Source organism: Amblyraja radiata, chromosome 3 (genome assembly GCF_010909765.2).
Source record: "Amblyraja radiata isolate CabotCenter1 chromosome 3, sAmbRad1.1.pri, whole genome shotgun sequence".
Classification (NCBI taxonomy): Eukaryota; Metazoa; Chordata; class Chondrichthyes; order Rajiformes; family Rajidae; genus Amblyraja; species Amblyraja radiata.
Genome location: NC_045958.1, coordinates 46,844,742 through 46,865,824, shown reverse-complemented (window position 1 = coordinate 46,865,824; position 21,083 = coordinate 46,844,742). Strand labels below are relative to the sequence as shown.

The following is a 21,083-nucleotide window of genomic DNA, read 5'->3' as shown; positions in this document are numbered from 1 at the left end:
CATATTTGAGATCATGATATTTAAAACAGCCTTTCCCTCAGGCAACCAAAGGTTTTGCTGGTGCACAGAACATGATAGAGAATCTCATCGTCAATGTGATTTCAGTGAGAGATGATTCCTGAGTCATGGGAAGTGGTCCTTGTTTTTCAAGGTCTTTTTATTGTTGGATGGCACAATTGTACAATGAGAGCAGGTTGGTCGGGTACTTTCAGTTGACTAAGTGTAAGGCTGATTCTCTCATACTGTTGCAGTTGTAGTACTTACTCCTTGTTACTTTTTGGTCTTTTGCCTTCTAATGAAATCCCTGCCTACATTGCGTTATCTTTAATCAACATAATTTAAAATAGAACACAGAAAAAAATTTGTGGATTCTAGAAAGTTAACACAAGAACAGAAAATTCCAGAATTGCGCAGCAGATCCATTAGCGAACATGGATATCAACTGTTAATTTTGGCAGTGGAGGCCAAATCACTAGATGGATCAGCCATGAATGGTGATGCTGGCTCGAAGGGCCAAATGGCCTCCTCCTGCACCTATTTTCTATGTTTCTAATTTAACCAGTGCGGTTCCATTCAGTTTCTATAATTTTTAACTTGTCGGTTTCCTACAACTAATCAGCTGAACGTTTCAGGTATTTTGTAATTTTGTTTCAATGTCTATTTCCTTTGCCTCTGCACATCCTGTTTGGTTTTGAAAAAGTAAAAAGATGCCAGCTAATACCTCAAACCGTGAGATTTGACAGAGATTGGTGCACAAAATTTGATGGCTGCTAAAGTCATAGTTCTGGGATCTGCCTGTTGATCTGGCAAAGCAAACCATGGTTGTATTGCACATTGCATCTTGAATTAATTCAACCGTCCTGCCTAGTTCTTGAAAGCAGCAAATTATCTTAAAGCATTATCATTGGCATTGAATTAGCATTAAAGCACAAAAGTTCTGCTTTTAAATACAATAAATAATATTGATGAAGTTTGGACATCAATGAAGGTATCAGGGCAACATACTGTTATTGTCACTTTTGAAATGTTTAGTTCAGAAATTAGATTAAACAAGAAAGAATCACACAGACAGTTGAAATATAATCATAAATATATAGTTAAATTTTAATGAAAAACTTATAAAAGAACTGTCTAGATTATTTTGAAGTATGGATTATATCTAATATTCTGAAGTGTAACATTATACTTTTGATGAAGCATTAATATGGTTTTGATTAACTAGTATTACAATGTTTTTGAGTTAACTTTCTGTTGAACTTACTGATATTCTCCACAGACTCGCATCTGATTCTGATTTAAAAAAAATTCTGTTGATGAATTAAAAAAGATTATAGCCATCCGAAATGTATTGACTGTTTCTTACGTCGCTTCTGTAACTGCCTTCTTAATCTGGTTTGTGCTTGGGCGACAGTATGTAGTACTCCATTGAAATGTTTTGGTTCGACTTCTTGAAATACTAGTGACAACAAATGATCACAAAGACGACTTTAAGCGTCATCAAGTTGTCAGTCCACCTCTGTCTCAATTATTTGATAAAACAGCTCTGTGAAAATATTAGCCTAATGGAGGAACATCGGTTTTGCACCAGCAAGGACCTTAATAGGGACATTGAAAGAAGCCTGAAAGCTTTTAAAATCTATTATGTCATGCAGAGTACTCAAATGTGTCCAGTAAATGGTGTTCTTCCCAGATTTTAAACCCAATTTCAACATCTGTAAATTTGAATTACTCACTGGTGATAGGTTTTGCTTAAAAACAATGTTTTTTTATTACTAATTTTTGCATGTTTAACTGTAGTAGTAAACCAATATCAAGATATCATTCTTGATACTTAAAAATAAATAGACTTCCATGCTAATTTAAAACAAAAACTCAAAATTACTGAACAATTATATTGGCTAAGAGTAGATTATATATTTATCAATGTTTATAGAGTCATACAGCATGGAAACAGGCCCTTGCCCGCACCGCCTAACATATCCCATCTACACTAGTCCCACCTGCCTTCATTTGACCCATATCCATCTAAACCTATCCATGTACCTGTCTAAAAGTTTCATAAACACTTTGCGATAGCACCTTCCTCGACTACCTCCTCCAGCAGCTGTTCCATGCATCCACCAACATTTGGGTGAAAAAGTTACCGCTCAGGATCCTATTAAATCGTTTCCCCTTCACCTTAAACCTACTGTGTGTCTTCTGGTTCTCTATTTTCCCATCTCTGGGAAGGATACTTGTACATCTTCACAAGGTCACCCCTCATCCTCCTGCGCTCCAAGGAATAGAGTCCAAGCCTGCAGAGCCTCTCCCTATAGCTGGGGCCTACGAGTCCTGGCAACATCTTCATAAATCTTCTCTGCACTCAGGGCCGGCCTTAGGAGTTGCGGGGCCCAATTGGGAACAATTTTGGTGAGCCCCAAGTTCCCAGCCAAGGTCTGTAGATTCATATAAATATAATTAAAGTCTATTATAGACTTTATATCTCTATGCTAGAATGGAAAGTAATCAAAATGTGCACTTAAAAAGTGCATGCAACTTAATGGACCAAACAGATCTAAGCTACATTTTAATATAAAATTGTATACATGTAAGCCTACAAGTAACAAACAAAATGTGTAGATCACCTCTGAAAAGTACATAGTTACAATACCACTTGTTTTAGTGACTGAAATGAGAAAAAAGTAATTTAATTAAATAGATCCTGGAAAACCAATAACCATTGGTGAAAAACCAGTCCAGGCATTAAATTTTGGGCTTCAGCCCCATCCTACCCTTAGGGCTTCTACCCCATCCTAACTTAGTTGTGAGTGTTAGTTGTCCGTGCGTGATGTGTGTGTGTTAGTTGTCTGTGCGTTATGTGTGTGTGGGAGGGAAGGAGAGAAGGGAGGGAGGAAGAGGAGTGAGGGAGAGAGAAAGAGAGAAGGGAAGCAAAGATCCTATAGCTTGCTATATGCTCTTTGGGAGGAAGCACAGAAGGGAGGGAGGTAAGTAGAGAAAGGAGGGAGAGAAGGAGAGAGAAGGGATGGAGCGAATGAGAGAAGGGAAAAGAGGGAGTAAGGAGGGAGAGAAGGAGAGAAAGGAGGGAGGGAAGGAGAGAAGGGAGGGAGAGGGCCAGCGGTGGGAGCGGATGCCGGGGTCCGGGCGGACGGGTGTGAGCTGAGGCTGATGTTTGTAAACGTTGCTCCAACCCCCGGCCCGGCTCTCTGTGTATTGTTCACCGCGTCTCCCCGGGTAGAGAGAGAGGGGTGGAGCCGAGACTGTGTGCGTGAAGCACGGCGACTGGAGGGACCGGAGCGCTGCTGTGAGCGAACAACTCACCTCCCCCTCTTCCCCCTTCTCCATTACCCCTCACACCCCCCTCCCCGTTTACCCCTTTCTTCCCCCTCCACCCCTCTACTCTCTCTCTCTCCGCCCCTCTCTCCCCGCTACACCCGGGATAGATCTACCCGAACCGAGAGTAGATGACTCTGGCGTGGTGCCCAATTGGGACTCGCGGGGCCCAATTGGGAGCAATCGGTCCAATCGGCTTAAGGCCAGCCCTGTCTGCACTCTTTCCAGCTTGACAACATCTTTCCTATGACATGTTGCCCAGAACATCTACTAATACAAATAATCTTTTTCAATACTCTCTGTGGTTTGGTCAGCCTTATAATTAACGAATGGCAACAATTTGACTGTGGCCCTAACATTTTATCTTGTTCATTTCACTAACTATTTTAATACTAGCCCTGCCCCACGGTACGTGTTCATTCCAAGAGCTCTCCCGAGTTTAAAAAAATCAAACTCGTGGTAAGCACGGAGAATGAACATAGCGGATACGTTGGAGCTCGGGGACGTCTCTTAGTGGCTCGTAACGCTAACGGCAGGTAAGCGCGGGAAGACTCGTGAAGATTTTTCAACATGTTGAAAAATGTCCACGAGAGTCCCGAGTACCGATGAGTGGACACTACCGTAAATCTCAGTTCGAATCAGGGCAAACTCGGGAGAGCTCTTGGAATGAACTCGTACCATGGGGCAGGGCTTTAAGAGGTAAATTTCATAATGAATGAAATCAAATTGCTTTCAAGTGAGAGACTAACAAGCTTCTGGAATTTGTTGAACCCATGCAATGCAGGTCAGATACTTGAAGGCATTTGAAATAAAAATAGTTGATCCCTGCATTCCCCAGAAGAGGAGTTTATATTGATAGGGTTGTTTATGAGACTAGCATGTTATATAAATTGTTTCTGTTCTATTTTGACTGTGATTAATGTTTGTAGTTAAACATGAATTAAAGAGTTACCGTGTAACTATTCCAGAATATTCACGGCAGAGCTTATTTTTTTTATAAAAATGTTAATATTATTAACTTGACAAGAAGGAATTTAAGCACACAGATAACTTGAAATAAAAGCTATGAATTTAGAAAAAAAAGATAGTTTGTACCAGTATTCTTTGAGGCCTAACATTAAGATATGGACCTGAAATGTTAACCTTGTTTCTTAATCTTTAGAAGCTTCCTGAACTAAGTATTTATAGCATGGTTTTACGTTTGGAAGTTGTCGGAATTTTGGGAGGATTATTTCAGTCATGATACGTTGTGCAAAATATTTAATTTTTGTACGATCTAAAGGGAAAGAGGATTAAGATAATGTTAATGTGCATTTTTTTAATTGATCTGAAACTAATTCATCATTGGGTTAGTGGTACAGATGGAAGCTGTCTAGTCAGGAACCCATGACATCTGACTGGTGCCAGAACACAGAATATCGAGGCCACAGAAATTGCCCCTGATCTGCTTCCTCTGAACGAAGAGCCCTTCTTTAAGTGTAGACTGCCTGTGCCATGTAAAGATTCTGAGAACTAAGCCCAGCCCAAAATTTCCACAAGTCGTAAACACTGTCAGCTGAGATTGCTGTCGGCTAAGGTCATAAAAGTTGCACTGGTAGGTTAATTGGCTGCAGATTAGTACAGATCTTAGTAAATTTTAGTTAATTTTAGGTCCTAATTAGAGTTAGTAAATTGCATAACAACGGGAGTTACCAGTCTGCAGAATACCAGATTGGAGAAGTTCAACCTATACTTTGGCAAGAAAACGTTACATTTTCACTCTAATGTCTTCACACAGACGTGTAAAAGGCTTAATTCCAATGAATGCAAATACAGCTGTGCAGCTTGTTATTGACTGGTGCGTCTCTCGCATACTGAGAAGGTTGAATGCTTCCTGCTACATTGCAAATCATTTGCTGTTTACTTTTTTAAAAAACTTTTTTTTTCTTTTCAGAATAGAACAGAAAATGAGAGGTCAAGATAGAAAAGAAAAGAATATCATAAGCTGTAGTGTTAGTTCGTGAGATAGTAAAGAAAGCCCAAATAAAAGGTAGAAGTGGACAGAGTAGAAAAAAGAGAAGAAAAAGACATAGAGAGACAGAAAGGAAATAAAAATAAAGAGATTGAGAGAGATATACCTATTTAATATCTTTATCCTCCCTTCACCCGCTTCTGATTTGCTGTTTACTTTAATGAAGTTCTATGTAAAGAGCTAGCTTTTATTTACATAAAGGCTTTGACAAAGTTGTATGTTCTGAGTCATTGCATAATAAAATGGCAGTTTTAAGAGGATAGCAACTGCTGGGCCCATGGTACTTGTTTGCATGATTTAAACTAAAGCCCTATTGCTAGAAATGTGGCCCCACACTTCTCCTTTAAGCTCCCACCTTAAAGTTACACCCACTAGTTTTTGACATTTCAACCCTAGCAAATATGTTCTGTTTACAATATAACCATATAACAATTACAGCACGGAAACAGGCCATCTCGGCTCATCAGCGCCTCTACTTCCTGAGAAGATTACGGAGAGTCGGATTGTCAAGGAAGACTCTCTCTAACTTCTACAGGTGCACAGTTGAGAGCATACTGACCGGTTGCATCGTGGCTTGGTTCGGAAATTTGAGCGCCCTGGAGAGGAAAAGATTACAAAAAGTAGTAAACACTGCCCAGTCCATCATCGGCTCTGACCTTCCTTCCATCGAGGGGATTTATCGCAGTCGCTGCCTCAAAAAGGCTGGCAGTATCATCAAAGACCCACACCATCCTGGCCACACACTGATCTCCCTGCTACCTTCAGGTAGAAGGTACAGGAGCCTGAAGACTGCAACAACCAGGTTCAGGAATAGCTACTTCCCCTCAGCCATCAGGTTATTAAACCTGGCTCGGACAAAACGCTGATTATTAGCAACCACTTTCTGTTATTTGCACTACCAGTTTATTTATTCATGTGTGTATATATTTATATCATGGTATATGGACACATTTATCTGTTTTGTAGTAAATGCCTACTATTTTCTGTGTGCTTAAGCAAAGCAAGAATTTCATTGTCCTATACAGGGACACATGACAATAAACTCACTTGAACTTGAACAAGTCCGTGCCGAACAACTTTTTTCCCTTAGTCCCACCTGCCTGCACTCATACCATAACCCTCCATTCCCTTCTCATCCATATGCCTATCCAATTTATTTTTAAATGATACCAACGAACCTGCCTCCACCACTTCCACTGGAAGCTCATTCCACACCGCTACCACTCTGAGTAAAGAAGTTCCCCCTCATGTTACCCCTAAACTTCTGTCCCTTAATTCTGAAGTCATGTCCTCTTGTTTGAATCTTCCCTATTCTCAAAGGGAAAAGCTTGTCCACATCAACTCTGTCTATCCCTCTCATCATTTTAAAGACCTCTATCAAGTCTTCTGATCTATGCCTCTCATAATTTTATTGCTGGAAATGTGGGTATTGCTGGAAATGGGAGAGGGATTCCTTCAGAGGGCTCTCCTGGAACAGGTACAGTAGATTCTTCTGGATTACAGTTAGGACCATTATCTCCAGGAGAAATCCACAGCACTTATGACAGACATGGTCCATTACAAATCCCCCCATATTGGCTCCACCTCCATTGAATTTCCATTCAAATGATCAACGTTTGAGCAGTTCATCAATGCAGACATTATTTGCTGTGACCCTCAAGCATCACAAAATATGCTTTTGACCAGATCATAAGCAAGCAACAAACACAGCGAATATTGTTAGACTGCCTTATGGGAAATTTAAGGGGAAAGTATACAGTTAATGGCAAGATGGGATGGGAGATTGCTACCTTCACGTGGTCTGCCCTGTTTCGACCAATGCAATCAACCTGGCATGCACAATCAAATAAGATCAAATAGAACAAGTTGTCCTCCAACTTTAGGCTGTGCACGCCATACGTAAGAAGAAGAATGGCAAGATCAAGCATTGATGTGGTAGAGGGATCTCAGGGTCTAAATCCAAAGCCAAAGCGGTAACACAAGTAAATAAGAGTGGTAAAGAAGGCAGATGGCATGCTTGCCTTCACATGACATGGCATTGAGTTTAAGAATCAGGAACTCTTGTTGCAGCTTTATAAAACTTTGGTTTGGCCGCCTTTGGAGTATTGTGTGCAATTCTGGTCGCCCCATTGCAGGAAGGATGTGGAGACCTTGAAGCAGGTGCAGAAAAGATTTACTAGAATGCTGCCAGGACTACAGGATATTAGCTATAAGGAGAGGTTGGACAAACTTGGGAATGTTGGAAGGAATGTTGGAGGCTGAGGGGAAACCTAATTTAAAATTATGAGAGGCATAGATATTGTAAACAGAACATATTTACCAGGGTTGAAATGTCAAAAACTAGAGGGTGTAACTTTAAGGTGAGAGTTTAAAGGAGAAGTATGGGGCCAGTTTCTTACACATAGAGTGGTGGATGCCCTGTACACAGTGCCAAGGGTGGTGGTGGTGGTGGCAGATTCAACAATGGCATTTTAGAGGCTTTTAGATAGGCACATGGATGTGCAGTGAATGAAGTGATGTGGCTCTTTGAGTAAACCAAACTGAAGAAATCGAAAATGCAGATGCCTGGACAAATAAAGAGCATAAATTAGGTGGTTGATGAATGATGATTAATAAGATGATAAATTATTTCACTCGACCAAATCTGCGCTTAATCTCTTTCCATCCCAACACATCTAACTCCATAAAAGATTTTCCCTTTTTCCTGGTTTCTGGCTTCTGCCTAAATGAATATCTTCTCTTTAAATACGCCTTGTGGTAGTGAGTTCCATGTTTTGGCCGCTCTGTAGGTCAAGAAGTCTTTTAACTGAATGTTCTGTTTGAATCCCTGCATTAGAGGTGTCTAGATTTCTGTATTTTATATAAAGAGTTTTAGCTTGCCAGATATTAACTTTTATTATTGTCCTGTTCCTTTCTTAAAGGTAATTCTCTATTAACACTCGATTCGGAACTCAATGGACAGTAAGTACTATGATCAGAGTCAGCTATTTAACAGTATATTTTTGAAGATCCTCAGATTATGTTAATCCAAGTAAGGGTTTGCACGGTTTAATGGAGATGCAAGAAACTGCAAATGCTGGAATCTGGAGCAAAAAACAAAGTGTTTGGGGAATCTAGTGGATCGAGCAACATCTGGGAGGGATTGGATGGACAATGTTTGGTCATGAGCCTTCTTCAGAATGATTGAGTTGGGGAGAGGCGACGGGGAGCTGGAAAAGATAGGTGGGGTGGAGCAAAACCTGGTAAGTTGTAGTCGACAGGTGTGGTGGGGGGGTTGATGGCGATTGGCCTATGGTGGAGTAAGGTACAAAGGCCAGAGATGAAAAAGATAACAGGGTGTTAGATAAAGAAGAAACCTGGAGGGGTGAAATGTATTGTCCGAGGAAGGGATAGGGGATCAACGTCATTCCATTGCATTCCAACCTATATTTCCGAAGTTTTTTAAAGTTTTAATAGTTTATTTGAAAAAATTAACTGCTTTTCAGTGGGAGAATCTTGCAGCACTTTCCATTGATGATGTCACAGTGCCATCTCACAGATGTCCAATCACAATGGATCTCATTTACATATGACTGATTCCTGGGATGTCAGGACTTTCATATGAAGAAAGACTGGATAGACTTGGCTTGTACTCGCTGGAATTTAGGAGATTGAGAGGGGATCTTATAGAAACGTACAGGATTCTTATGGGGTTGGACAGGCTAGATGCAGGAAGATTGTTCCCGATGTTGGGGAAGTCCAGGACAAGGGGTCACAGCTTAAGGATAAGGGGGAAATCCTTTAGGACCGAGATGAGAAGAAACTTTTTCACACAGAGAGTGGTGAATCTCTGGAACTCTCTGCCACAGAGGATAGTTGAGGCCAGTTCATTGGCTATATTTAAGGGAGTTGGATGTGGCCCTTGTGGCTAAAGGGATCAGGGGGTATGGAGAGAAGGCGGGTACGGGATACTGAGTTGGATGATCAGCCATGATCATATTGAGTGGCGGTGCAGGCTCGAAGGGCCGAATGGCCTACTCCTGCACCTATTTTCTATGTATCTATGTATCTATGACATCACAATGGGACAGGGGTGGGAGATTGCAACCTTCACCTGTTTCCACAAATGCAATCAACCTGCTGTGCACAATCAAATAAGATCAAATAGAACAAGTTGTCCCCGTCCCTCTCTACCCCCCTCCCTATCCACCCCCTCCCTATCTACCGCTCTCCCTATCTACCCCCTCTCTACCCCCTCTCTACCCCCTCCCTCTCTACCCCTCTCCCTGTCTAACCCCTCTCCCTGTCTAACCCCTCTCCCTGTCTAACCCCTCTCCCTGTCTAACCCCCCTCCCATTCTAAACCCCTCCCTCTAACCCCCCCTCCCTACCAACTCCCTCTCTACCCCCTCCCTCTCTACCCCCTCCCTCTCTACCCCCTCCCCCTCCCTCCCCTCCCTCTCTGCCCCTGCCCGCCCCCCCCCCCTCCCTCTCTACCCCCACCCCCCCCTATCTAGGGAGTGGTGAGTATTGGGACATATGGGTGATTTGTGGAGTATTGCGTTCGGGGACTATACTCCCCCGTAACGCCGCGGTCCCCCCCCTACCCCTCAATCACTACCCCCTTCCCCTCCCTCTACCCTCCCTCTCTACCCTCTCACCCTCTCCCTCCCTTCCCCCCTCCCTCTATCTCTCTACCCCCCTCCCTCTCCCTCTAACCGCGCCTGCGCAGTTGGGGGCTATGCGTGAGTGGATAGGGCAGGTGATGGGGAAAAGGAGCAAATGAATGATATTAATATAATAACAAGGGGGGGGGGGGTTAGTGTGAGTGTGGGGGGTGGTTAGTGTGTAGGTGTGGTGCCGCAGGCCACCCCCTCCCCCCACAACCACACGTTGAGGGAACGGGTCCCACTTTGTCTAGTAACAAATAAAAGTGTTTGTTAATGCTTAAGTATGCTGTGAATACCAATAATTTGCTTATATTTAGAATTTGAGTATGACTCGCATCACATAATGGGCAAGCAATCATTCTTGTAAGCATTAGGCCGTGGGCCGAGGTGCCAAAATGGCTCTAGATTTTACCTTTCGTGACCCATGTCCGGTATCTACTTGAAATTTGGAACAGATTTAGATAAAACATCAGTGATAAGGAATTCATAACTCGTCAGTGCAAAAAGTTGCACACTAATTGATTAAGCTAATTAGAAAAAATAACAGCGTTCTCTTGTGCTCAATAATATAAAGCTGTATATGGGAATATTGAATACGGGACTCCCGCAGAGGTCCTAGTTTTCACCGGCTCCTGAACCTATCTAATTAATGGGTGAGGGCAGATCCTGTGCGTTCCCCAATTTACTGAACCCCACTGACTGCCAGTATGCAGAGTGGGGGTCACGGCCATAGTGGGACTGGGGCACTGCCAGGCTAGGGGAAGGCTAAGGCATCTTCTACTGAGAGGAAAATGCCTAACCCTAACTCGCCCCCCTTCTAGAACTGCCCACGGCTGGAGCTGGAGCCGCTTTGAGACCGGCTGCGGGCTCCATACGTGTGGCCGCTCAGCGCGTCCACCTGAGCCAGCGTGCCCTTCTGGATCATCAGCAGCAGCCCACCCGACGCCACGATTACACCGAATGTCAACATGGTAGGGAGCAGCACTGCCCTGCACGCCGCCCAGGCTGCCTCAGCACCCCCATAGCGCCGGCTCCGTCAGTCAAAGATAAATCAGTTGTAAAACAAAATTATCAGCAAACTCATTACCTTTCTTCCTTCAAAACCTTGCTATTGTTGTGATGTTATTAGGAGGCAGCCATGATCCCAGTGTGCTCGCTGCCTAGCTGGCATGAAACAAAGTGCTTTGATTGGACAATTACTACTCGGAAAATTGGAGGTTTTTCTCATATTTTAAAATTATGTGCAGGTTTTGTTCAAGACGAGTTTCAGGTATAATTTATATAATATTTTTACACAATATGGTATAAATACAGGTAGATACGTGATTTGCGTCACGAAATGAAACGAAAAAGCACCTCGGCCCACGGTCTACATTGAACTATGAACGCCCTGGTTCATGAATGAAGTTACAGATAAAAAAAAAAAAATTAGATCCATTGATATAGTATCTCTACCATAACATAAACATCCTAATATAAGAACTTGATGGAAGAATTAGCTACAAGAGATTGACTCAGAGTCACAAAAGGAGATATTATGGTACTGACTTTAGTGTCATCAATTTACTGTCTTAAGATGAATAGTCAGTTGTAATTCTGACAGCTACACTGTAGGTCTTTCTTTCAAACTAGCCAGAGGGCTAAGTACATTTGCAACTGCAAAAAATCAATGCCATTACCATAATATTACCAAGCACCAAAAACATTTTTCTTAACAAGAATAATTTATTTTCTGCAGTGAAGGAGATGGATTCTGTCAGCGATACAGAGGAGTTACATGTGCTCGATTCATTAAAGACGATAACATTTATGTTGAATCCCTCGATATGCAGGAGGAAATTGAAAACCAAATTATTGGTAAGTACAGCAGAGGAGCGATCATTTCTACTGCTTCCCTCTGGAAAAAAACCCCACTGAAATGTTTATTATCCTCTGGAATGACACTTCAATCGCAGTAGCATTTTCATTTTAATATAATATTAGATTATTTTTTACATTATGCTTTTTTGCGACATTTTAATTTTAATTCATCAATGCGAAGTCTCGAACCCCTCCCCCCCCCCCCCCCCCCCCACCGCCCACCGGAAAAGGTGTGGCTTTCATGGAGTGATTGACAGGAGAGAGATTCTCAACATTTAAAAAAAAACTAATAACACTTTTATTTTTCATTGATGGGAAGAATTCTCTGCACCTGCTCAGCGGAGGGGGACTGAGTAAGATGGCCAAAAATCACAGCCATAAGTGGTAGCGTTTTATCTAAAATCAATATACAGTGCAAACAGGAAGTAAGTGCATTTGCAGTAGTGCCTTTTAACTTCAAGCCAAAGCACCCAAGCCACCATTTGCAATAATAGTGCCTTTCAACTTCAAGTCAAAGCTCCCAAGCCACCATTTGCAGTAAGTAGTGCCTTTCAACTTCAAGCCAAAGCACCCAAGCCACCATTTGCAGTAAGTAGTGCCTTTCAACTTCAAGCCACCATTTGCAGTAAGTGGTGCCTTTCAACTTCAAGCCAATCCACCCAAGCCACCATTTGCAGTAAGTAGTGCCTTCCAACTTCATGCCACCATTTGCAGTAAGTGGTGTCTTTCAACTTCAAGCCACACCCAAGCCACCATTTGCAGTAAGTAGTGTCTTTCAACTTCAAGCCACACCCAAGCCACCATTTGCAGTAAGTAGTGCCTTTCAACTTCAAGCCAAAGCAACCAAGCTACCATTTGCAGTAACTATTGCCTTTCAACTGCAAGCCACAATTTGCAGTAAATAGTGCCTTTCAACTTCAAGCCAATGCACCCACGCCCCCCATTTACAGTAAGTAGTGCCTTTCAACTTCAAGCCACACCCAAGCCATCATTTGCAGTAAGTAGTGCCTTTCAACTTCAAGTCAAAGCTCCCAATCGACCATTTGCAGTAATAGTGCCTTTCAACACATGCCACCATTTGCAGTAAGTAGTGTCTTTCAACTTCAAGCCAAAGCTCCCAAGCCACAATTTGCAGTAAGTAGTACCTTTCAACTTCAAGCCAAAGCTCCCAATCCACCATTTGCAGTAAGTAGTGCCTTTCAACTTCATGCCACCATTTGCAGTAAGTGGTGTCTTTCTACTTCAAGCCACACCCAAGCCACCATTTGCAGTAAGTGGTGTCTTTCAACTTCAAGCCACACCCAAGCCACTATTTGCAGTAAGTAGTGCCTTTCAATTTCAAGGCACACCCAAGCCAACCGGGGGGGGGGGGGGGGGGGGGGGGGGGGCGCTTTTTGGAGTGCTAGTATGAACCATTTTAGAACCAATAAACATTTTTATTTGCAAGCTTTAGAACCAATAGACACTTTTTGCAAGCTTTAGAACCAATAGACATTTTTTGCAAGCTTTAGAAGCAATAGACATTTTTTTGCACGCTTTAGAAGCAATAGACATTTTTTTGCAAGTTTTAGAATAGAGGCACTTTTTGCAAGCTTTAGAAGCAATAGAGACACTTTTTGCAAGCTTTAGAAGCAATAGAGACACTTTTTGCCAGCTTTAGAACCAATAGACATATTTTTTGCCAGCTTTAGAACCAATAGACATATTTTTGCCAGCTTTAGAACCAATAGACATATTTTTGCCAGCTTTAGAACCAATAGACATATTTTTGCCAGCTTTAGAACCAATAGACATATTTTTGCCAGCTTTAGAACCAATAGACATATTTTTGCCAGCTTTAGAACCAATAGACATATTTTTGCCAGCTTTCGAACCAATAGACATATTTTTGCCAGCTTTAGAACCAATAGACATTTTTTTGCAAGCTTTACAACCAATAGACATTTTTTTTGCAACCTTTACAGCCAATAGACATTTTTTGCAAGGTTTAGAACCAATAGACATTTTTTGAAAGCTTTAGAACCAATAGACACATTCTGCAAGCATTTTAGAACCACTAAGGGCACTTACATTTGAGTAGACGTGTTCAGTGTTATTCACAGCTCAGAGAAACGTGACCCTCTGCCTTCCTCCAGCTTGCAGACACTGATTGAGGCACACCACTTCCTGGTTTTATAGTCCCTCCCCCCTGCCGCCAGCGGGGGCAGCAGAGAGAATGGGGAATTTTGTAAAAACATTAATATCTCTGTCATTTTTAATCAACGGGAAAAATCCTCGGCACACATGCGGCGGAGGGGGGCTCTGAGCAAGGTGGCCAAAAATGACAGCCGTAGGTCGCGGCGTTCTCTCGGAAATCGCAGCACAGATGGACAAAACCGGTCAAGAACAGACTTTTAGTAATATAGATAGATTATAAAATTCCAGAATTTGCAGTTTTCAAATTTTCTTTTTACTTCTTTATGGTTGTGTGAACTATTGCACTTGTCTCTGTTTCGTAAGAGCTGTTTAATGATGGAGGATTATGTATTTTAAGACTAATGTAATATAAAGTAAAAATGAAAGTAAGCTTATCAATCTTAAAATAAAACACTCTTTAAATTTGTTATATCTAGTAGACAGCAGCTATAGAATTTAAATATTCACCAATTAACTAGCCAAGTGTAAGGTGCAAGAAGGAACTGCTGATGCTGGTTTAAACTGAAGTGATCTTTAACAGTCTGCCATTTTTCTGTTGTATATCTGAATTTGACCTTGTGAAAAGTTATAAGCATGTTCTGGATGTAATTATATGTAGTGGTGGAAGTTTTGATGGAAACTATATTTGCGATGAATGATTTGCAGTTTGAGGAAGCTATGGGAGAATGGAAATTCTTCAATGTCTTGATAGGTTTGCAATAGCTGCAACTTTGTGCAGGATGCCCAACAGCTGGATTATAACCATATAACCATATAACAATTACAGCACGGAAACAGGCCATCTCGGCCCTACAAGTCCGCGCCGAACAATTTTTTTCCCTTAGTCCCACCTGCCTGCACTCATACCATAACCCTCCATTCCCTTCTCATCCATATGCCTATCCAATTTATTCTTAAATGATACCAACGAACCTGCCGCCACCACTTCCACTGGAAGCTCATTCCACACCGCTACCACTCTCTGAGTAAAGAAGTTCCCCCTCATGTTACCCCTAAACTTCTGCCCTTAATTCTGAAGTCATGTCCTCTTGTTTGAATACACGTGTTTGTTTCTAATACACGCAAGGCTTAAGCGGTTGTCCATGATAAAATAGTGCTGAGACTATGGGCCTCGATGTGAGGGGAGGAGATGGGTTGTAGTCAGGAATATTAGGAGGATAGGACATTGGACACTGGAGCGGCATTTTTGATCAGTCATTGTAGAATGGAGCAAGGTGGCCGAGTGCATAACCTTACTTCCTTGGAGAGATTAGACCAACAATTGGGTGGAGTTTTGATATGTGGTCACACCCCAGTGTGGGGTGGTAGGCAGATACCCAAACAAGGCAGTTCGATCAATACAAATTGGTGGAGTGAATACACCAGGTGAAGGAATGGGATTCTAGAACATTTGGTAATGGAGTTGGGAAGCATATGTCGAGGATGTTATTTTAAAAAGTTCTTGCCCACAAGGCAGGGGACAACTCTGACTCATGGTACGTATGCCTGACGCCCCATGTATGCAAAAGTTATCAAGAACTGTAGTTTCTTTATATCATGGAGGGAGAACCTGGTAAGCGATAGGCGAGTCAAATGGAGAGAAGGATATGGAGGAGGGGAAAGAGGGAAAATAAAAGGGAAATGTGGGACTCTAGGATTGGAAATGGGCATAGGGAGGAGAGGAAAGGAGCTGGATGACTGGGATACTGGGAGAAGTGTATGCACACGGGTTGGAGGGAGTAATATCTGGATTACATTGCAATCAAGTTCATATCGCATCTAGCTATGACCATTTATTTTGAATAATGTTTGCAGCATTGCTCTGGCAAGAAAGTGGTTTGATTGTTCGATATTTCTGATTCACTATGTATCAAAGTAAAAGAGTAATATTAGTATTCATAGACTAAAATGATTAGAAATGTAGGAATCCCCATAGATCTAACAGAAAAGAATAAGTTTAAGAATAAGTTTGCAAGATCAGAGAAACACTCAGTAGATCAAGCTGCATCAATGTGGACAAATAGGCTGAGGCTTGGGGTTAAGGACACTTCAATAAACTGGAAAAGGGAGAAAACAGGCAAGGTTTAGTTTGCAGGGAGATGAAAGTGGAGAGAACAGAGGGAATGTCTGCAAGGTGTAGAATATATCTGTAAAGTGAGAAAATTTGTGCCTGTGGAATTCTTTGCCACAGAAGGCTGTGGAGGCAAAGTCAGTGGATATATTTATGGCAGAGATAGATAGATTTTTGATTAGTACAGGTGTCAGAGGTTATGTGGAGAAGGCAGGAGAATGGGGTTAGGAGGGAGAGATAGATCAGCCATGTTTGAACGATGGAGTAGACTTGATGGCCCAAATGACCTAGTTCTGCTCCTATCTCTTATGATTTTGTGAGAATATGTTTTGAATCTACACAATGACCGACCAATGCTATCAATTGGCAACTAAGCCTTTGGCTTATCATATTGTCAATAGATTTTTACTTTTATATCTTCCATGTTTTCATACAACGTTAGAGATCATTTCAGTACATTAAGTCTAAGCCAGCACACAGCACAGTTGCATTCTTCCACTTACCTTCCCTGGAGAATCTATTCTCTCCACATTTCCATCAACTCCCGATCACTCAACTGTGTACTATGGGCAATATACAGTGGCTAATTAACTACTAATCTGCACATCTTTGAGATGTTTAAGGGAACCAAAAGATTGTGAGGGCGACATGTGGCCACAGTCAGAACGTGCAAACTCTGCACAGAAAGTTTCGGAGGTCAGGATTGAACCCGGTTTGCTGGAGCTATGAGACAGCAGTTTTCCTAGCAGTGCCACTGTGCCACTCCCTCAAGTACTATTTGTACACATGGAATTTAATTGAAACATGCATTATCCTCAAATGTATGGCAGATTAGTACAGGTGTCAGGGGTTATGGAGAGAAGGCAGACGAATGTGGTTAAGAGGGAAAGATAGATCAGCCATGATTGAATGATGGAGTAGACGTCATGGGCCAAATGGCCTAATTCTGCTCCTATCACTTATGAATTTACAAAGTTACTTCAGGGATTAGGGTTGAATATTCATTTCTAGGGCAGCACGGTGGCGCAGCAGTAGAGTTGCTGTGTACGGTGTTTGTACTTTCTCCCCATGAATTGCATGGGTTTTCCCCGGGATCTCTGGTTTCCTCCCACACTCCGAAGATGTGCAAGTTTGTAGGTTAATTGGCTTGGTATAAATGTAAATTGTCCCCAGTGTGTACGGGGATTCCTGATTGGCGCAGACTTGGTGGGTCGAAGATGGGCCTGTTTCCGTACTGAATCTCTAAATTAAAACTAATACATTGGACTTTGTCTATTGAACTGATGTGCTCCACTGCACTCTGTATCTTCCCCTTTGCTCTTTCTGTTGTGCTTGAGTTTGATTAGATTGTATTTATGCACAGCAATATCTGATCTGTTTGGATAGCATTGCAAAATAAAGCTATCGGCCCACTTGACAATAATAAATCTAAACCTAGGATCAAAGTTGTCTGATTTAAAGACAATTTAAATCAGGTAGTTATGTTTTGGTTCAAGTACAAACCAATGTAAATTATTTAATAAAAGAGCTGAAGTCACAACATGATAGATATGTTGCGCAGATGAAGTAATTTACTGAAGGATGAGAAATTTCAAATGAAGAGCACTTATGTTAAAACAAGCATCTTTAAAGCTGCTTATATATTTAATTGAGCAGTCAGTTTCAACTAATAGTGTACTCTATTTAATGAAACACTTTTTTGTAAATAAAAGCTCATTGGATGAAATGGCTCAAATAAAATTTGCACATTTTCTTCAATAATATTTTGGCTCTTGAGCATTATTCTTGATAATTTGCATTGTTTATGAATTATATCCAAGTTGCTGGTAAATGTATGCAAGCAACTGGGACAAGCCATTTCTTATGTTATAGGCTTTGTATACCTCTGAGCTATTAACATGTGTTTACCATTTCAGCTGGACAGAATGCGAATGTTACTTCCATAATGTTGTCCGATCAGTGCTCACAATTTGCCTTTCCGGCCTTCTGTCATTTTGTGTTCCCACTCTGTGATGAAGACTCCTCTGTTCTCAAACCACGTGAATTATGTCGGACTGAGTGTGATATTCTGGAAAGTTATCTGTGCAGTGCAGAATATGTCTATGCAAGGTCAAACCCGTTCATTCTTCAGCAAATTCAGTTGCCGAACTGTGAGGACCTGCCACTCCCGGAAAGCCCGGAGTCTGCGAACTGCCTGGGAATTGGAATTCCTCTGGATGTTAACAGATGTAAGTATGAAAAGATGTAATTTATCTTGACTAAATTCATTAATAATTGATGTTCCATTGCCTTCTTTTCAACTAATCAAATTATCTCTCGGCCACTTGAATTGTTTAGACCATTTGAACGTACACACAATTATGGGCCTGAAGTAAAAATGCATAGTTTAGCTCACAGGCTAATAGAATACAGTAAGCTGTTTGAAATATCAATACATGGAATTAATAGTTGTGCAAAGAAGCAAAGGTCCTGGCAACTGCCCTTTCCCTCACCCCCATCATCACTTTTTGCTGTTCGTTAAAGCACTTAACGGGTCGATTTGACACTGACAACATCTACGGACCGAGGATGGGAGTCTTATACTGGACAATAAATAATGCATTCTTGTGTGATTTACGGAAGGCTTTATTCCTGTATTGGGAATATAATTTCACTGTCGATAGCTATTTACAAGGTGAGTTTACTCTGTGTCAAACTGCAATTCAACTGCATCATCTGCTGTTTTTTTTGGTGAGTGGTGAAATTTATGCTCATTTCGGCTCTGTCAAAGGATTGCTTTATTGTTTTCTCTGGAAATGTATTGCAAAAATTTGAGTATAAACAATCGGATATGGAATCTTTTATGTCCACATACGAGAACTATTTTAGTAATGCTTTTTAAATCATTTTATTGAAGTAGGAATGGCTGAAGAATAGATGCATCATTCTAAATTTTATACAATCTTGTATATTGTACTTGTATAATCTATGTGCTGATTATATCTGAGCGTAGGATCCAGTATTCAGTATTTACTTTAATGTCATTTTCACTGAGTACTTACATACACAGAAGAAACAAAAAATTGTTTCTCAATCAGTTCCTGTCAGTGCAGTTAATAAAAGCAGAATAAATACATACAACTTTAAAATTAACATATCTGAAATAGACCTAAAAATTGAACTAAAAACAGACATTCAGACCAAACAGTGGCTTTGCTTTGACAAGTCTAGCTGTCAAAGTATGTGTTGGTGTATGATGTATGGGGAGGGGACACAGTCCGTTAACCAGTTTTATTGCCTGTGGGAAGAAGCTGTGTAGCATCCTGCTGGTTTTGCAGCTGATGCTCCTGTACCTCTTCCCAGATGCAGAATGGAGAAGATGTGGTGTGATGGGTGATAGGGGTCCTTAATAATGGAGATGGCTCAGCGGATGCTGTGCTTCTGATAGATCTCCAACAGGAAAGGGAGTGGAGCACCAATGATCCTACTGGCTGTCTTCACTGTCCTGTTAAGTTGTTTTTGTTCATAAACCTTGCAGCTCCTAAACCAGGCAGTGATGCCGTAGGTCAGTATACTCTCAATGGTGCCCCTGTAGAAGGTCGTTAGGTGAACAGTAGGGAGACCTGCTTTTCTTAGTCTCCGGAGGGGGTGGAGCCGCTGCTGTGCTCTTTTGATGACTGCTGTGGTGTTGGTCAGGTCAGGTCGTCCGCCAGGTGAAGTCCCAAGAACTTCACACTGCTGACCCTCTCCACAGCAGCACCATCAATATGCAGCGGTGTGTGATGGTGTTTTCCAGCCTTCCTGAAATCGATCACCATCTCCTTTGTCTTTTCCACGTTGAGGGTGAGATTGTGAGATCTGCACCACTCCGTAAGCAGCTCCACCTCCATCCTGTACACCAACTCATTGTTGTCACTGATGAGACCCACCACTGTTGTGTCATCAGCGAACTTGTTGATAAAATTATTGCTGAGTCTGGCAGTACAGTCATGAGTCAGCAGACTGAACAGCAGGGGGCTTAGGACACAGCCTTGGGGTGAGCCAGTGCTCACTGCGATGGTTCTTGATGTCCTGCTGCCCACCCTGACTGTCTGCTGCCGCTGTGTCAAAAAATTAAGGACCCAGTTGCAGGTGCCAGTGTCCACCTTCAACAGCTTCAGCTTCTCCACCAGCTGCTGTGGGATGATTGTATTACAAGCTGAGCTGAAGTCTATGAAGAGGATCCTGGCATAGATGTTCTTCCGGTCGAGATGTGCTAGTGCGAGGTTGGGTGTTGTAGAGACTGCGTCCTCTGTTGGTTCTGTAAGTGAACTGTAGTAGGTCCAGGTTGTCAGGTAGACAGTTTTCGATGTGCTGCATGACCAGCCGCTCAAAACACTTCATTAATATGGGTGTGAGAGCCACTGGACGAAAGCCATTGAGACAGCCTGGGTTGGGCTTCTTCGGGACGGGAACAATTATGACACTTTTGAGGCAGTTAGGCACTACTGCCTGGCTGAGTGAGATGTTAAAAATGTCTGCAAAAACATCTTTCAGTTGCTCTGCACAGTCCTTTAAAACGGGTCCAGGGATTTTATCTGACCCTGCAGGATGCCACACATGCTGGTTTTTGTAGGTCGTGCTTGTTATTTTCATGGTAAATTGGGGCAGAGATCATGGAAAAACATTTCAATACAAAATTACAGTATGTACACTAAAGGTGTGTTCATAACTTTCACAGCTCAATGCTTGATATTGAGTTGAGATAAATCAAAGGACTATCTTTTTCCCTCCTATATTGATAAGTCCAGATAGAGTGGACATGGAAAGGATGTCTCTATTAATGGGAGTGCCTTGAACCAGAGCACAGACTCAGAATAAAAGGGTATACCTTCAAAACGGTGATGAGGAATTTCTTGCCAAAGGATGGTGAATCTGTGGATTCATTGCCACAGATCGCTGTGGAGGTTTTTGGATATTTTTAAGAAAATGATTAGTAGGTTCTTGATTAGGAAGGATGTCAGAAATTA

The 21,083-nt window shown here is 41.8% G+C and overlaps 1 protein-coding gene across 3 annotated transcripts in view; it reads left to right on the top strand.

The window, feature by feature from the left end:
- Positions 1–21,083, top strand: part of LOC116970996 (tyrosine-protein kinase transmembrane receptor ROR2-like) — a 63,409-nt gene that overhangs the window by 4,410 nt on the left and 37,916 nt on the right. For all 3 annotated transcript variants that reach the window (XM_033017760.1, XM_033017759.1, XM_033017758.1), the window contains exons 2-4: positions 8,263–8,302; positions 11,728–11,846; positions 18,012–18,323. In XM_033017760.1, the coding sequence (XP_032873651.1) occupies positions 8,263–8,302; positions 11,728–11,846; positions 18,012–18,323 (471 nt within the window). The remainder of the gene's footprint in view (positions 1–8,262; positions 8,303–11,727; positions 11,847–18,011; positions 18,324–21,083) is intronic.